Source organism: Passer montanus, unplaced genomic scaffold (assembly GCF_014805655.1).
Source record: "Passer montanus isolate IOZ18808 unplaced genomic scaffold, ASM1480565v1 scaffold63, whole genome shotgun sequence".
Lineage (NCBI taxonomy): Eukaryota > Metazoa > Chordata > Aves > Passeriformes > Passeridae > Passer > Passer montanus.
The window spans coordinates 2,905,878-2,918,268 of record NW_024371371.1 but is presented as its reverse complement, the minus strand read 5'-3'; the positions used below and the strand labels follow the sequence as shown (position 1 = coordinate 2,918,268).

The following is a 12,391-nucleotide window of genomic DNA, read 5'->3' as shown; positions in this document are numbered from 1 at the left end:
TTCAGATAGAAATTTTTAAATTTCTTGTTTTACTATGAGTGTAGTCAAATACTGAAATGGGTTCTGAGTGGTTGTGGTACTGTTCATGCTTGTAGGTGCTTGAAACTTGAGTGGATGAAGCTCTTCTGAGTTAGATCTGCTTTAAGGGGGAGGCTGAGGTGGAGGCTCCTCCCAAATTGCTAGTAGGAAATGAGGGGCAGCTTGGGGAAAGCTGATAAGCAAGTCCTGGAGGGAAATTAGCAGGGTGAAATCCTGAAATGATGCAGTTGGTAACTTCCAGGAGCAGTGCTTTCTCTCTGGTGCATTGGATGGCTTTGTTCCTTGAAGAAGGGAGGAGTTTGCCCTTAGGGCTGGGGGGCAGCTCACTCTGAGCAGGGCTGATGGGGTGCTCTGTCTCTGGGGGCTCAGCCCCCCTGTCACTGCTCCTCCCCTCTTCCCACTGGAGAGGGTATTCTTCATCAAGATGAAAGAGATGAGATAAACTAAAATTAGTATCTGAGTTATTAGAGACATTAAGACATTACTAATGAGTTCTAATTTAATCTCGGCACCCAGGCATGTATGGCAGTGAAACCTTTTATTAGGTTTCTATAATTGTGTTAAAAGTGATACCCTGAGGCTAATACTGGAGCAAATGAAATTGCCAGGCTGTGTGCATGACAGCACTGACCTGAGAGTCCTGTGAGGAGAGTGGGGCTTGCTCTTTGCTGGGCCTTCAGTGCTCTGTGTTTTACATCAGGCTCCTGAACTGTCAGGGGCTTAGTGCTGTTTCTATTTAGGAGTGCCTTCTGTGTCATTTTGGCTCTGGACCAGCAAATCCCAGTCCTCAGGCTCCTGGAGCATTCATGGGGGAGATAGCTGGGTGGGGAAGCCTGGGAGTGCAGTTCCAGCTGACATATCAGTATCCTTCCAGCTTTCTGGAGGGGAAGCAGGTTCCTGTGTGCCTCGGTTCAGAGGGCAGTGCCAGGGGCAGCTCTGGTGGCCACGGGTTGCCTCCTAGTCAGGGCCAGCACAGAGTTCCTGCCATTTCAAACCTTTCTTGATACAGGTCTGAGCTTTGCAAAGCTCTGTCAAACAAAACTGCAGAGGGCTGCTGGGGGAAATGACTGCTCACTTTTAAAAATTATATTAAATTTCAACAAAAACTACAATAGAGGAAATAAGGAAAAAATACAGCACTGAGAACTCCCTGTGACTACTAGCCACGTGGCTCATCTACAAAATGGATGTTCTGCCTTTTATATTTTTAGTCCCTCCTAAAGTTTTGTCAGTCAGCTGTTTCTGTGACATTCATTGATGGAGATTCTTGATTGGAGGTCAGGTGTTGTGCTGCCTCTCCTGGTACCAAGCCAGCCTCCTGTAAATGTCTTGACTACTAAGGCTATTACAAGGGGGAAAGAGGACTATGGAATGACATCTTAAAATAACATTACTGTACATCTACATAATATTTATCTCTTAACTGTGAGAGCCAGCTATTACATTGCTTGTCTATAACAGAGCTGTAAGCAGAAGTGCTCTGGGTGTCAGCACCTCAGCCCTGCAGATGCTGGGCAGCATTTCCAGCCCCTCTGCTCGGACTCCTCTTTGTGACTGAGCTGTTTGCAGTCTGCATTACAATTTCACTGGTGCTTTGCTGTGCTGGCTCAGAGCAGTGGTGCTTCCCTGACCCCCAGTTCCTTGGGACAGGACAAACTGGATCAGGGAGCCCATCCAAGTTAAAATTAGCCTGTCCAAGGAGCTAATTCCACCCTGGGACCAGCGTGCCCAGCTGGTGACGGGCACAGCCCTCCTGCTGCTGCTTCTGGCAGGGCCTTCAGTGGGGTTTGGGGCTTCACACTGTTCTTGTTTCCCATTTTTGAGATTAGACTGAAGTGTGAAACAAATCCACCTCCAAAATGGTACCTGACTCAGCTCAGTCTGTGACAATTTACATCTATGTTTGCAAATTTGTATAAAAATGTAGTGAATTGAAATACTTTACTTTGGTTTTGACCTTCTTGACATAAATTAGCTGCACATTCAAATAAGAGTGGCTATAAACTGGAAGCACCATTTTCAAGTCAAATGAGATGTTTTAGCTAACTTTATTTTTTCCCTGGTGAGGGAGATTTATTGAATTGGTTGGTCTCTGAGCTGCTGGCCTGGAGCTGGCTGTGAGCAGAGCCTGGTCCTTTGATGGTGCCTGCTGATTTCACCGTGCATCCTCATGTTTTTGATCCCTGTCAGTTATGCATTGCTGTGCGTTAACCTGCAGGGCCAGGTTCATTAATATTTCCATCCCAAGGCCCTGGTCTGGGTTCTCTGCAGTGGCCTGGGTGAGAAGCCCTCAGGAGGAATTGTGGCTCTCTGGAGAATCGTGGCAGTTTTCATCCATGTGTGCCCGCCAGCCCTGTTGGGGCTGTGTGGGGAGGGGGTCTTTGCAGTGGCTGGGAACAGAGACCCCCCTGGGCACAGAGGGGGCAGTGTGGGGACACACCAGCTCCAGTGAAATGGTCCATACAGCCAGCGGTGGGGTGGCAGTGGGGAGCTTGGCCACCAGTGTGCCACTGGTGTTCCTGGCAAAGGCTGTCTCCTTCCCAGAGCCTGAGGGATGGGATGGAAGCCGACACTGTGACCCCTTTCCCTCAGGCCTCTGTTTCTGCCTTGAGGTGGAGGGAAGGAAGCCCCTGACACACTGTCACACTTAATAGTGTGTGAGTCTTTGGGCTCTGGTATTTATGTGTGCCCTGCTGTTGGGTTTGCTTGCTTAACAGTCTCTTGCTTTTTTCCTCCCCTTCTAAAAACGTGTGTTTGTGGAGCTTCAGAAAATACTCACCTGCAGTCTGTACCCGTGGTGTAGAACAAACAGACCCTGAGTGTCCATCACAACTCTGATGTAGGTTCCCTTACCAAGGATAATAAACTTACTGAAACACATACAAGGATGGAAGGATTAAAAAAATAAAAAAACAAAACCAAAAACAACAAAACCAAAAACTTTCTACAAGAATGAAGTTTTTAATCAGCCTTCAGCTTTCTCTGTAGTTGCAAGGTGAGAGTGATTGCAGTGCCTTTAAATTTTTTTATTTTGATGAGCTGCCTAGGAGCTCAGATTTTTTAAGAAGTTTCCCCTAGTGTAAGAGGTGAATAGGTGATCCCTTGAGGCACACCACGGCTGAGTATTGGATCCTCATTTGAGGCAAGGTTATCACTCACACATTCAAGTTTTGATACCTTTAGTGCAAGGTGTATGGTGGAAATATTCCCCCTTTGATGGTGCATCTTCATGACCCTGATTCTGTTGTGCCCCTGACTGTGTTCAGGTGACTTTTGTGCCCGTGTTCTTAACAGTGTAAAAGAACTTACCAGCTGATAATGTCATGTTACTCGAATGAAATCATCACAACTTTGTGTCTTTCTGACCACAGCTGAGTTTCACATTGTCATTCCTTGTGGGTTTTGTCTTGTTTCAAAATCTAAAATGTGGTGGTTCTGATGTTAAGATGCATTGCTTTTACAGTGTGAGTTCAGGAGTTTTCTGATTTTTGTGTCTCTCTTGTTTGCTTTAAGAGTCAGATTTGCAGATCTGTCAGCACAGGGCACCAACGTGTTGCACCAAAAAGATGGAAGAAAGCTACCAGGCAGCTGTTCGGAGGGAGAGGACTCAGAGCATCCAGGCCCTGAACTTTGAGCTGAAGTACATGATTGTTGGTCACATCACAGCTTTTCAAGGTAGGAAATTTTTGAATAGTTTATTACAGTATCCTCTGTAATCCAAAGGAAAGCCCTTATTTTTATTTTTCATTCCTCTTGCATCACATGCTCTTGTCACTGCCTTATGGTTTGCTTCCCACTTCTTTGATGGTTGTGATTTTGGATAGAGGTGATGGCACTTAATCTTGACTGGTATGTTAAGCATCTTCCAAATCTAATTAGGAATAGATTTAAGGGGTTTCTGGGGTTAGTGAGGAATTTTTAAGGCATTTTTAAGTGTCTTTTCAATGCCTGCTGGTCGTGCTTTTTGATATTCTCTTGTGTTGCCAAACCATTTACAAGTGTAGAACATTAAATGAAGATGCATTTGTTTGTGGATGCTGAAAAATAAGTGTTTTAACTGATATGTCAAATGAGAATACAGCTCTTCCTTCATGACAAAAGGCAAGGGTACCTTGCTCTAACAGACACACATCAGACTATTTAGTTCCTTCATGCAGGTGGTTGTGCTGTTACAGGGAGGAAAATGCTTGGGGAGAACTGTGTGCTGTAGTGTTGAGTGCTGGAGGCTTTTCTCTAGAAGGGCATTTAAACATAGGCTGTGAACTTTAAACTTATGGTGGCTGAGTGATTAAATCAGTCAGTGAGTGGTGAATCCAGCTTACTGACCTCTGTGGGCCTAATTATGTGCTTAATTTTAACTCTGCTTTGCCGTGTTCAGTGCTGAGCACCCTCATGGAATGGGTTCAGAAACGAAGCCAGTAGTTATTAAAATACCAAGTGTTGAGGCTTGGGTGATTAAGATCTATTGTTAGAAGGCAGGTTTTATCAGTAGTATCTTTTTTTGTCTGGTTTCTCCCATTTGAGTGAAAATACTATAAATAAAAGATATGACTGACAGTTAATAAGAGACAGCATGTTATCAAAAATTGACAATAAGTGATGGTGGAATTCTGAAATAGACATGAAGGGGCAAGAGAAAAATTTTCTTCTTCTTTTGTTTTTTTTATATCATTCCTTTTTTACCCAGAAGTGAGAAATGGCACTTTTGGTTTATTTTACAATTAATTTTTGAAAATGTTTGATATCCCCTTTCATTAAAAAATTGGCTTGGAGGGCACTTCAGAGGAGCACTGCAGTGAAAGAGTGCCTGTTGGCATTGTTAAATGCTGGTTATTCATTCAAGCAATCTTTCAGTATTATGATTGAATAAAGGTAAGGTCAGAATAGATTAACCTAGCAGCCCCTTTGGGTCAAGCCAGAGGCTTTATTGTCCATTGCAGATGAAGCCTTTTGATGGAATGAAAGCAGTAGTTAGACATTTCACACAGTTTAAATTTACAAGCATTTTCTGGAAGTGGGTAAATAGGTTGTTTGTTGTGACTTGCTGTGGCTGGCCTTCTGTCTGCATTAGGTGGGAACACTTGAAAAATGTAACTTTGCTGGCTTGCACTGGGAGCTGCTTTTGTTCTTTGGTTTTGTCCCAGGTGTCAGGGAAAAGCCTCTCTCTTTATCTTGTGCTGGATAAACATTCTGTTGCTAAGAGTGGTGCTGTGCGAGACATTTACTGAGAGAGAAGATCTTTGCATTGAATTAACTCTGTCCTTTTGCTCTGTTTTCACTTGTTGCTATTTTGAATGATAAAGTGAGTGTGCCAACAGCACATTTTACAGCCTGAGAAAAGGAAACCCTGATTTTTAGAAGCTTTCAGATGCTTTTTAGATTTCATGTTTTTTGCAGCATGGAGAACTGAGTCAGATTCACTGAAAAGTGGCACTTACTCATTTGTATGCACATTTTACAGCCTGAGAAAAGGAAACCCTGATTTTTAGAAGCTTTCAGATGCTTTTTAGATTTCATGTTTTTTTTGCAGCATGGAGAACTGACTCAGACTCACTGAAAAGTAGCACTTATTCATTTGTATAGAGTGGTGTTTACTTGTACAATTTGCATGCACAATTTACTTTTATATATACACATTTTTATACTGTTAGTTTAGTCAAAGCAAAGCAGTAGTTAGCCTTGCTGCCTGCTTCTGAGGAAATCTAAGCTGCTTTTTGTGCACTTCAAGCAGACAATACTGTTAATATTACACCAGTGCTGATGAAATAATTTTCAAGATTACTGTGGTGTAAGAATTGTATTTTCAGTGGTCCATCACCGAGAACATAGCGGTGGCAGTTAAATTTCATTGGGAAAAAGAGACAACTTTTTGGAAGGGGAGACGCCTAAAGAGAATGTTGTTTGTTTTTTATATCATCTCCTTATATCCTTTCAAATATTAGGAGATGATATTCTTTCAAAGAAGTCAGAAGACAGTTCTGGGGGGATTTAAATGCCACAAGTATTATTAATAAGGCGTTTCTCACGTGAGTAGGAGTTTTGATAGGAATTTGGTTAAATATTCCCTCTACACTGCCTTGGCACTGCAGTTGGCTGTGGGTATTTTGGACTTGAAGAGATACTGTTAGGGGTCTTCTTCTTGAAAGTAAAAATGTTATTTAAGTAGCTTTTCCCACAGCTGAAATAAGACAATTTTCACAGGTGGATTTAGCTGTGCAAAATAATTAGTCTGTAAGACCTGATTAAATACATCACAGCTGTGGGCAGGCTTGTTGCATTTGGGCTAATGCCCAATCCATTTATATGGACAACTTCAGCACTAAGGTTGTCCCAATATTTTCCCCTTTAAAGTTTCCAATGCTTGCAAGTGTTTTTTGCTCAAACACTTTACTAAATCAAGTAATGGATTGTACTAATCCTGCATGGATGTGTTTTGCTTGAATGCCTGTCTCAGGTGGTCATAGCCCTGATCTGAGGAGGAGGAGCCCCACTGGCACCAACTGCAGTGAGAAATACCCTCCCCATGAGAAGCAGGACAGAGGAATGGAAGGGCCAGCTGGCTGCTTGGGAGGCACAGCACCACAATCAGCTCCTGCAAACCATACATTGACACAAAATCTGGGGTTCTGACAGGTTGAATGCAAGCAGGGCCCGTGGGAGGGTTTCATGGAAAGCTGATGCATTTGCTTTCTCTTCATATTCTGGTCCATGGTGTAGCCTTGAGGTCATAACCATGGTTTTAGTCCCTCCACAGCTGTGTGTCTGCTCCAAATGGAATCACAGGCAAGGAGGAGCAAGAGCATGAGATGAGTGAGTGATCCAGGCTGGAATAGGAGCAGTGTAACAGAGGAGAATGTGCCTGTTGTGATGATCCTCCCTGTCAGCCTCTGATCTCCACAGCTGGCTTTGTTGTGGATGCATTTTGGAGCAGGTCACCTTGTCCCACCCAAAGATGTGCCTGCCTGTCTTTGTTCCTGTGGCTGCAGCCTGAAATGCCCAGCAGAACTACTTAAATGAGTGATGAAACAGGACATTTCCATTTTGTATCTCACTTTCCCCTGTGATAACCAGAAGATTCTCTTCACTGTTTCCTTTGTCACAGTGGTTATTTTAGGCTTGCATGTAAACAAATGCATTGTTTTAGATGGATGTCTTTGTGGTGATGGTACCTGTCACTTGGCAGGGTCATCCATCCCTGCCCCAATTTCCTCATGCAGTCCCTGCACCCCTTGGGGACACTTCCAAGTGTGGCAACTGCTTCATTGTTAGTGGATTAGGGGCAGTGTGGGTGTGCAGGCTGAAAGTTGCTGTCAGAAGAGGTCTGGATAGTCTGACAGGAAAGCTTTGTTGTGGTCAGACAGCAGAGAGAACCTGGCCTTCCTTTTCTGTGTCCTTTATGGAGTGCTAACAGGTGCCACATAGGATCCATAGACAGCTTGGCTCTGCTCCTGTCATCGTATGCTGAGGCTAATTTGAGGTAATGAGAATCCAGACACTGATAATTTATTTGTTCTGCTGATGGTTTCTGCACAGAGGCAGCACAAGATACTTTTAAACCTACATCACTTTTCAGTCACCAAATTACCACCTGCCAGAGATGTGGTGAAAAACTTCAAACTCAACAGTTTAAAAGAATGACTGTTCTCTGCACTTCTTTTTACAGTAGGCAATAGGGATTGTTCACTAGCCTCTGAAGAGAAAGCTTCCATCAATGAACCTTGTTATCATAAAGCACTAATTTGTCTTGCTTTTCTGAAATAACATTCATTTGACCTTGAGGGTCAGGTGCTGGGACCAGTTCCAGTGTTCTCCCAACTATAGGAGGGAGGATGAGCTTTGGAGCTCTGCTCTTCTCACTCCTAGCCCACAGGGTTTGGCAGAGCTGTGCTCACCTTCTGCTTTCTACAGAATGGGAAGATGCTGGTTGGGAGAGCACCCTGCTGCAGTTTCTGATAACTGCAGGTGCTCTGACATGGCAATGCATGCACATGGGTTTGCCCTGTTGCCATCTGAGCCAAGGAGGAAACTTGGGAAGGACATGAATGACAGAAAGAGAAGCTTGTTGTTGCAGTCCAGGACTTCTGGTTGTCAGTAAAATGCCTGAAAGTTAATGCCTAGTTTATCCATAAAGTCCTTAAGCACAAAGATTTTCCTCTGAAGCCCCCGTGGGGAATGGGGATGAATGGATGGTTTCAGGGGATCTTGGATGGATAATACCAGTGGGCCCATTAATCAACTGATCCAAACTCTCCCAGAAAGGAATACTACACTACACTGCACTCAGGGCTCTGTGGAGTCAAAAACATTTTCTGTTTTCATTTGGCTCTGTTGCAGTGTTCCTGATACTTATTTTTAATTTAGGAATATCAACTTGAATAGGGGTGTCTGGTTAGTGGTGTTGAAGTGCAATGACATTTACAAAACAAAGACTTGGCTGTAGAAGTGCACTCTGGTTTGAAGTAAATTACTACATGAAGTGTAGCCACAATGCTGGAGATGGATGCAGTCCAAAATCGATGAGCTATTTAAAAAAAAGCCAACCATCACCAGCAGAAACCTGCCAAACTCACCACCAGTGCTTCTGGTTCCTGTTATTTACTGCTGGATTGTAGAAATGCAGAAGTGTTTTTTTTCTAAATAGGTTTTTCTAGTCCTGTACTGCTTGGTCATTTACTCAGACAAGTTGTTCCCCACCCCTTCCCACTTGTGTTGTGCTCTGCTGACCTTTGAGCTGGAAGTCACAGTCTCACACCAGTGAGTTCTGCAGTCTTTCATTAACAAGGCACAAAATGTCCAATAACAATACCACCCAAACCCATGAAGAAGAAGGTAAAGAAGGCCCAGTCTCTGCCCTAAAACCTCCATCTTGTACCATATATATTACTATATTCTAAAACTCCAAACTCTTTAAGTTTTCCACCCTGTCATACTACACACTCCTATTCAAACTACACTGCCATCATCCCAGTTCTGTCATTCAATTTTGGAAGCCTTCTCCACGGCCTCAGGTCATATGCAGTGTTCTCTGGGATTCAGAGACTGTCAGCACAGAAAGTCTGAATTCCTCAGCATCCAGAGCTCCAACAGGCCAGGATGCAGAGTTTGGTTTTGGCTCTAGGCAAAAATGATTTCCACCAGAGGGAGAGGCTCCGCTGGAGTGTTCCTGTCCCTGTCCTGTTGCAGGCCCCAGTGGATCTGTGTTCTCAGCAGCAGGGAGAGCTGGGGCTGTGCATGCATCCAGGGCTGCAGTATCCCTTCCCAGCTGTGAGCTGCCTGCTGGTGGAGCACTGCTGGCTGCCTTTGGGGCTGCAGCTGCAGAAGCCTGAGTTCATCCCAGTGACCAAACCAGCCTCAGCTCAGCTGCTGCTGTGAAATGCAAACACAGCACTGCACTGGGTGTTCTTTACAGACTTCAGGCACTTGTGGGAGGTACCTCAGTGTGGGTGTATTGGTGCTGCAGACAGATAAAGGGAGGAACAGGGAAGAGAAGATGTGTTTCCTGAAGTGGAAGATCATATATCATAGGATCCCTCTAAAAAAGTATTTTCTAGATTTCCAGAGACCTCAGAGGGGAAGGAATTTTGTCTTACTGTAGTCTCCTAAGGTGTTTGCTGCAGGAGGGAGAGATGCTCCTCTTGTCCTTGATCTTGGCATGGTTGGGCTGCTTTGCCCTAAATGAGAGCATGGGCAGTAAATGAACAGGGAAATCTATCAGAAGTATGAACATGCTTCCCTCTTACCATGGAGACTGAGAATTTTTGAGCTTGCCACGTCTAGGCCAAGATGTACCAATTATCCAGTGGTGTGATTATCCATTGTTGGGCTCATTGTCCCTTAATTCCCTTCTCTCAGGTTATCTTTTGGTTGCCGCAGCAGAGTTGGCCGTGTTGACTATGTGCTGATACTGTTTAATTGTGCTTCAGGTCTCCTGCTTTAAACACACTGCCTACTTGTTCCATGGTGCCCATTGATCCTGACTTTTACCATTACAAATATATTATTGCCTATAAGATTTTATCTTCTATGTGCCTGTGTTTTAGTTAAAGCCCAGGGCTTTGCTAAGATTTCAGTCTTTGCATGTGGGGTGGGGGAAGAGAGGTGTTAAATTCTGTCCTTCTCTCAGCAAAAGAAAAAGTTTGCATGTGCTGTCCCTAATGCTCTCACCTTTTCTCTTCTGAATGTGCAAAATTAAAAGAAAATCTTGGTGGGGGCCAGGGACTGTAGGTAAATATTAACATTACATTGTAAATGGAGATTATTGAACTCTCTGTGAAGCTTATATGTTCTGTCTGTACACTTTCTGAATGGTGTGAAGTATTATTTTTTTGGCTGAAATACTACCTGTGATGCTTTGGAATAATACCTTTTCAGAAGTTGTGTGTACATTTTGGTCAGGATTCTAGATTCAGATTGATACTTTAATGCTGTACATTACAGAAAGAATTAATGTGATTCTTACTTGGTGTCTTGTATTGTTCCATTTTTCATAGTAATTGAAATCAGTGTGATCTACTATCCATGAATAGTTTATGAAATTTATTTCTATGTGCAAGTTGAAAATTAAATAGGGAAAAACCCCAAATAAAAACCTAAGGTTTAAATAAACCTTACCTTTTCCTGTAGTGCCTATTAAACATAAAATGAGCTTGTGCAGAAGTTAATTCCAGCCTCTCATGTCCTCTAAGACTGTGTGCCTCCAGATTCTTCCCATACTGTTTCATTTCCCAGAGGGTCCATTACAGAAAGCAGGTATCTGATGGGTTTTTATGGTTTTCACTCTTTTTTTCAAGGTTATTTAAATCGTACTGAAAAGATAATTTCCCTAATTAAACTAGCAATCCCATTCTATGTTTCCTTGATAGTGCCCCCCTCCTGCATCTGAAGTGCACCTTTCATCCTGTACTTTCCACTGTAACCAATGCTGCTGGTCACCTGTGATCTAAATGTCAGGTACAGTAGTAATTATAGGCCAGTAATTCCAGCTTTTTCTCCCAGTTAAAAAATTCAGATGAGAACAGTTTTGGCTTTTCCTGTGCTCCCTTTCATGTTAGGGATGTGTGAACTGTAAAGATTCTGTGCCTTCACAGCCAGGATTTATCCACCTGTGATGATGGTGTTTTATCAGCATCTCTAACTTCTCTGGAATGTAAATACCTGTTGGTCGTGGTAATTTCTGTTTGTTTCTGATTGCTTTAATGCATTCCTTGGCTGCTGCTTGTCATTTGGGCAGCTTGTTAGGAAGAAGAAATCACAAGTCTTTAAAAGAACACAGGAAAAATCAGAGGAATAATGGAGGAAATATAAAATTCTGATGACTTTATGCTTTCAAATCAAGTGGAAAAATAAATGAAAACCTAGGAAGGATGCTTAATTCTAGCTGTAGAATGGAAGTCACTGTCCTGCAAACCAAATTCAGTAACGATCACGTCCACATTAAGTCTTTATAGGGTAACTACAGCTGGTGACTGTATTGTTAATAGTGGATTTCTCCTAGGAAAACCCTCCATAAATTCTTACCTGTTGCACTGAAATGACCTTTTATCCCGTGGCAGTCAGCAGTCACCCCTGGCAGTGCCCAGCACTGTGAGCAGCTCAGTGCTACAGGAGTTCCTCAGTGCAGGTTTGCTGTGTGAGATGGTGCAGGTCTTCCTGCAGAGTGCACATGCAGAGCTCTGCTTTTTTGGTAGCTGGAGAATATTGCCAGAAGCTTACACTGGAAATCATTATTTACTTATCAGTACTGAAGTTTTTGGCTGGTTATTGGCATTGCAGTGCTTTGCCTGCTAAGCAAAAGTACTGTATTGTTTAGATATCTTTGTAACATTCAATTTATTAAATACAGATTTTATGGAAGTGTTTGGCCTGGGGCTTTGAAAGGACAGGATGATTCCATGTGAAGTGGTGAGAGAAATAAACATTAAATACATTTAAAAGGAAACAGCAAATCATCCAGATAAGATATCATCCGTTTAGCTTTGATAATCATCATGTAAACTTTCTTCCTGAGCTTGTCTGCCTGTGGCTGCCATTTGATGCTGGGAATGTCAGCAGTTTGGGGCAGAGACAGTCTCTTCATCATCTGTTTATAACTGCTTTTCAGGCAATGTGGGTAGAAATCTAATGAACACACACACACACACACACACACACATATATAGATATCATCCGTTTAGCTTTGATAATCATCATGTAAACTTTCTTCCTGAGCTTGTCTGCCTGTGGCTGCCATTTGATGCTGGGAATGTCAGCAGTTTGGGGCAGAGACAGTCTCTTCATCATCTGTTTATAACTGCTTTTCAGGCAATGTGGGTAGAAATCTAATGAACACACACACACACACACACACACACAT

At 43.1% G+C, this 12,391-nt stretch overlaps 1 protein-coding gene across 4 annotated transcripts in view; it reads left to right on the top strand.

Annotated features, from left to right (window-relative positions):
* Positions 1-12,391, top strand: part of LOC120511239 (glypican-5-like) — a 353,927-nt gene that overhangs the window by 20,591 nt on the left and 320,945 nt on the right. For all 4 annotated transcript variants that reach the window (XR_005629689.1, XM_039728014.1, XM_039728013.1 and 1 more), the window contains exon 2: positions 3,553-3,714. Coding sequence is in view for 3 of the 4 variants with exons in the window: in XM_039728014.1 (XP_039583948.1) it covers positions 3,553-3,714 (162 nt within the window). In the remaining variant the exon portion in view is untranslated. The remainder of the gene's footprint in view (positions 1-3,552; positions 3,715-12,391) is intronic.